The 6,288-nt window shown below is 40.4% G+C and overlaps 1 protein-coding gene across 1 annotated transcript; it reads right to left on the reverse strand.

The window, feature by feature from the left end:
* Positions 1-431: 431 nt before the first annotated feature.
* On the reverse strand, positions 432-4,084 carry cyp1a (cytochrome P450, family 1, subfamily A). The gene is made up of 7 exons (XM_068313386.1): positions 3,975-4,084; positions 2,802-3,676; positions 2,565-2,691; positions 2,392-2,481; positions 2,039-2,162; positions 1,778-1,864; positions 432-1,500 (listed from the first exon to the last, which is right to left on the reverse strand). Exons 2-7 carry the CDS (start codon positions 3,639-3,641, stop codon positions 1,203-1,205), a joined length of 1,566 nt encoding a protein of 521 aa, XP_068169487.1. The 5' UTR covers positions 3,642-3,676; positions 3,975-4,084; the 3' UTR covers positions 432-1,202.
* Between the last annotated feature and the right edge of the window lie 2,204 nt (positions 4,085-6,288).

A 6,288-nucleotide genomic window follows, 5' to 3' on the forward strand; every position in this document is an offset into this window, starting at 1 on the left:
ATAGGATCGGGGTTTTTTTAATTGGTCTGGGTGGCGTGATTAACACGTCCCACTGATAGCACTAACTTTCGCAACTTTAAAATTATTTTCATTTGTCGAGTGACTTTAATGTAGCAATGTGTATTCAATTTTAAAGTTTCACATGCACACACAAATGTATGAAAACTATCAATACATAGCTATACAGCCGACAAGCTGTGCAGCGTAGCTAGACAGTATTAGCTTTGGCTCAATCCCAAATGTCACTTCCGTTGGCACCCACATGGGCTCGTTGCAATACTTATCTTTCTCTTTACATTTACAGTACTTCAGCTCAAGTGTGAATGTATAATTCTGACATACACATTTTCATATTTATCGTTTGCCTTGTGAGTGTGTATATGTTTTCTCTCTAATCAAGCAAATGATAGTGAACGAGGAAATAAGCAAACATTTTTTCTTTATTTTTTGTGTGTCTGATTCAATATTGGTCCCATACAAACCATGTACATTGTATAAAATCACTGATACATTAGGAATAAAAAAAATTGCGTAGCCTTCCAATATTCCAACACTCCAGAAATTTCCTGGAATTCTGACAATCAATTTCATTAAAAGTCACAATAAAACTTACCAAAAAAATTATGAAAACTAAACTATGAAATCCAAGAAACGTTATATACACACACAAAAATCACATTTTGGGATACAAATATAGCTTCAGTGTCATACACGTGTCTTATGATGTAGTATAAAAATTGCATACAATTATAAATGGTATCAAAAGGTATTGTCTGATGAGTCCCATGTCACAGAAGTAAATCATGCACAATACAGTGGTCTAATTAGTGATGCCTGTCATGTAAAACATACTGTTTGTCCCAAACAGCTTTCTAAATGCATTCGAACAGCGTCTAAATGAAAGCAGTTCAGATTACTACACAATGCAGGAGAATCAAGCATCTGCTTATACTTCACTGAGAAGCACCATTCACGTGTAATTAGATATTTATACAAACTTAAACATCTGTGACAGTCTGCTGTAAGTGATATTCATGTATTTGCTTCAATGCTGTTAGCGCTGTTGATCAAATTCGGCATGCGATGCTTATATTCTGAGTAAGACTCTACTCTCTCTGACTCCTTACTTTGTTGTGATCCATGCAGTGTTACAGTCAACTCAGACCATTTACTGAGTAATATATTGTACATTCTAAATAGAGTCACTGCCCGTTCCTTGTTCGTTTTATGGCTCTCAAAGGCAAGCGCTTGTGCTTCATTGTGAGACCATATTCTGGTGTCAAGTCCAGTGGCTCTCCCGGCATCGAGAAGAATTGCAGCCTCTGGATGAGGATCGCCAAAAAGAGGTAAACTTCATTTCGTGCAATGAACTCGCCAATGCAACGGCGTTTTCCCAGGCCAAAAACAGTCACTTTCTCCCCTTCCAGCCTGTTCACCTCAGTTCCGTCAGCATTCAGGAAGCGATCAGGATTGAAGGAAGATGGATCTTTCCACAGCTCTCTGTATAATGTAGAATTTGAAGACAAAAATTAAATTACAATCATGGCTTCACAATCAGTTAGAAACTTAATGTGTTCTTTTGGGTAGAATTAGCTGTGGATTGCTTGTGACTGCCTTTATAGTTGTCAGTGATGTACCCTTGAGCAAGTCATACAACTTTTCTTTTCTTTAACTTGACTCTATCTTCTGGTTGTACTGGACAGCTCTGACATGTAATATCATATCAACCACATTGAATTACTTTGATATTGACAGAAAATATATTAAAAGAACTTACGAATCATGGTTGATCTGCCACTGATTGATGAATACACAGGTGTCTTTGGGAATAAAGTATCCATTCAAAGACGTGTCTTTGGATGTGCTGAAAAAGAAGAACAACTTTTTAAGCCCATTTTGTATTTACATGTTTAGCCTACATACATTCTTGTCCTTCAAACAGCTATATTTTTATTTGTCAAACCTCAGCATGTCATGAACTTCTAATTTTCATAGACATCAGTGGTATTTTCATGTATCTAAAAATCATAAACCTCACCAGTGAGGGATAGTGAAGGGAAGGAATGAAGAATGGCGAAAGACCTCCAGGATGAATGCCTCCAGAAAGGGTAAGTTGGATTTGTCAGATAGAGCAGGTGTGCGGTCGAGACCAACTTTGTCCTCTGGAAATGAGAAAAGACCATTGTCTATTAATTCAGGATGAAGATGAAGGTTGCTACCTTATCTGGCATTTTTACCTGATTTAAAGTATTACAATCAATCATTGAGTAACCAAAGTAATGTGTGGTCCTTTAAAATGTTTTACCATTCATGTATTTAACAGATTTTTACCATCCAGAAAGACAAATGCAATATCTAAGAACTTATGAAGTGTACAAGAGTTGTACTTACTAATTTCTTCAAAAAGCCTTTCCTGTATCTCAGGATAAGACACCAAGTACATCACTGACCAGGACAGGGCAGTGGAGATGGTGTCAAAACCTAGAAGACAAATATTACCTCTGTGAGGACATGATTTTCATTCATTGATGAGATAATTTCTTATTCGTAGAAATTCGACCCACCAGCTCCAAACAGATCGTAGACAATTCCTACAATCTTGTCATCAGACATCTTCATATTGGAGTTCTCATCTAGCTTTCTGTCCACAGAGTGATCAATGAGGGAATCTGTGATGTCACGAATACGGGTCTGAAAGATCACAATAGAAAAATTAATTAACTAAGGAGGAAGGCTACGCCTTGGTGAAAAAACATGGAACAAGAAATATATTTTTATGATTGATTTATCCTGTAGCATACCTGGTCATAAGTGGCATAGTGCTGGGTGACTAGCCTTTTCACAAAAATATTGAACCGGGCATTTAGGCTCACAAACTTCTTCATTGTTGCACTAGGCAGGAATTGAAGGATTGGGATGAAGTCTGCTGGGTTACCACTGCCCACCACCTGTACAAACTCATCACTGAGGTTCACAATACTGAGCAGCTCCTGGTTGTTGTGATCATAGCGCTGGCCAAAGCACATTCCACAGATCACATTGGCAACAGAGATAACAATGTAGCGGAAGGGGTCGAAACTACCATCAGCTTCCATGACAGTGTTGAGCTCTTTAATCAGACACTCTCCTTCTTTGGAGATGTGCTCCTCCAGCATGCAGGAATACTCTGGGGTTGTTCCCTCCAGCGTGGCGAAGGAACGCAGGACGCTGTAGGCCAGCTTCCTACGGGCTCGCCACACTCCAACCTGGTCTGTACTGAAAGCCAGACTCTTGCCATCATTGATATGCCTAAAGCTGTACAGGTCAGGCCTACTAGCAAACTCTTCTCCTTGCTTGATGAGAGCCTGCCGCACTGTTTCAATGCCACTGAGCACCACAATAGGACGCATACCAATCTGGATCTGGAAGACATCTCCATAGCGCTTGCTCATGGCAGTAAGACTCAGGTAGGGTTTGCTGCCCACTTCCAACACATTCCCAATGATCGGCAGGGGCTTTGGTCCAGGCAGCCGACGAAGGCCTTTTGGAATGTCAGTGCGGAAAAATTTGAGAAGCAGGTAGACCAGACAGAGTGTTGTCATAGCTACCAAACTCTCAGATACGGAGATGGCTCCAATTAATGGCAGCATCATTAGCACCATGATGACAGCTCCTTTTTTCAGCTTCTTTACTACACCTGGAAATTAGATAGGAGGGGCATTAAGGTAGTGAAGACTGGGAGAAAGAGAGATGTTGTGCAATATGCACCATAAAGTTAAGAGTAACTGGAGACGATATTAGTTCAGACTCCGCAGGCTCAAATTCTGCACAAAAACACTATTTACAAGTGATAGGCTGTGCAATGCAGTGATTACTATAAATGTCATTGCTATTATCCAGCAACTTAATCTAATGATAAAGCACTTATTAAAGCTGTGACTACAAACACCAAATTCATGTTCATTAACAGATATGCAAATCCATACATGTCTTACCTCAGTAAAGTTTTAAAATTGAGCAATGGAACAATTCCCTGGCCCTGGTAGAGCTTCTCCAGGTAGTATAAATCTGGTCTAGAGAGTTATTGTCCAGTTCACTGTCGTCCCTAAAACAGAGAATGAAGACTTGCTTTATAGAGCGCTGAACAGCGTCATTGGCTGCTGTTCATGACGTAATATCTCTCTCTCTCTCCCTCTCTCTCTCTCTCTCTCACACACACACACACACACACACACACACTCTCTCCCTCTCTCTCTCTCGCTGGCTCTCGATCTCACATTCGCTCTAATTTATTTCTTAGTTAGTGATTTGATTCCAAATTGTTTTGAAGCGATATTGTGGGAGACATCCTTGTGCAATGTGAAATAAATCAGATGGTTTGGCAAACTCGCGAAAGAGTGATTACACTTGCGTGACAAGACGAAAACTTTGAAGGGAAACATCAGGGGACTTTCCTTTTCTAAAAATATTGACTGTCACGCACAACACAAGTGTTTTTCTTAGTTTATTTCTGTTATTCCACAAACGTATCGCTCCCCCCCCCCCCCCATGTGCTTTGTGTACTTACTGCTGAGTGCGACGGAGAAATTAATTTCCCTGACGGAACCTCCTTAAGGGATAAATAAAGTTATACTCTACTCTAGGTACAATCACAGATTTGTGTGAGAGAGCACGAATTTGTGAGTTCTATCACGCAACTATCCCCGTGGGTTCAGATCGTGACAGAAGTCCGTGCGTGTACCTGTGAGTTATCCGCTGCAGTTAAACATTGACTAGTTGCGTGAGAGCTGAGCGAGCCAGTCCTCACCTCCCCTCTGAAGAGGATGCTGGGAGGGCAATCTTGCAGCACTGCTGGACTGTAAGGATAGATAAGTTCATCTGCCTTTGTCCTCTTATAAACCCTTCAAACTCGGAGTGCATCATCTGACACATCCCAAATAATCTTCACACTCACAGTGCGCGAATAGGACTTCAAAGCATATTTTGAAATAGTTCTTCCAGCTACACCTCCCTGTATCCATTGATGACCGATCAATTGGTACATACTCTATCATTGATCACAAACGCAAAACAAAAATACAGTACTTGACAGAGATAAAGTTATGAAACAACGCAAAATTGTTTTAAACTACATGGGAAAGAAGCTGAACACCTGTATGTCGGAATGTCCATTAATAAAAAAGAAATTTTTAAAAAAAAAATTTCAAAATCAGTTACAATGTGTAGATCGAATCCTGTCTTCGAAAAAAAAATAAACCCCATGAAACTGCGTCATTGGGTTATAATTGGCCATTGTTTAATAATGAATACTCATTGTGTAACTGTTTGTAGTGGCAGGAGGAGACACAATCATCAAGTTAAAATTAGATTTAAATATACTAAAAGGAAAGACAACACAAAACTCACGATAAAGAAATAATTTTATATATATGTATATAACATATATTAATATGTTATATGCCGTTTCTTATATATGATGGTTCTTGATGAGGATCGACTAAGAATAACACGAAGACCAGTTCAATTACGCTGGCAATTTATATTCATTGCAGGTTATCACTGTGTATGTGTTGTGTGCAGCAGCGCTATACATAGAAATCATGGGTGACATGAAAAAGGTTCGATACACTCAAGCGGGAAACACATCCGTTACCGCGAACAATACGCACAAAAGCGGTGAAGTCCGTCGGGCAAATGAACCCATAAAAAAGTCAGGTAAGACACGATTGTGTGTGTGTGTGTGTGTGTGTGTTTTTTTTTTCTTCATTTAACTCATTTTGCCCAATCCGTGCAGGTTCGAGCCTCTCTCTGTCAGTTCTCCAGGGATTCTTGCCGTGCGCCTCGGAACTGCGCCTTTGGCGCTACGGGTTGCGTGAGAAGCGGAGCAACCAGTCAGAGGGGAGGGTCTCCTTCTGGACAATCCTAAATCTGCTCGGTCAAGTCACGCGAAGGCAGCAGCTTCTGGAAAAGAGACAAGGGTCTTAAACTTGGGGAACAAAGCGCAGGAGATTCGCCCCCCCCCCCCCCTGCTTGTGCACGAAAATACACATTTTTGTGTGCTATGGCTCCTGTAAATACAATGATCTTGAGGCTTTGGAGTCATGCAATCTGCCACTCAGGCTTCATTTACTGGAGTCATGCACCACGGTGGGACATTCACAGAGGCGAGAACCCAACAAACGTCAAAATAAGTTCTGAGAACTTTAACTTATGAAGCCAGTCACATGAGGTAGTCACGTTTTGTCTCTTGCTGGATGATAAAAAGTCGAGTCTTATCTTGTCTTATCTTATCTTGTATTATATCATATT

The sequence above is a fragment of the Antennarius striatus genome, chromosome 1 (genome assembly GCF_040054535.1).
Source record: "Antennarius striatus isolate MH-2024 chromosome 1, ASM4005453v1, whole genome shotgun sequence".
Lineage (NCBI taxonomy): Eukaryota > Metazoa > Chordata > Actinopteri > Lophiiformes > Antennariidae > Antennarius > Antennarius striatus.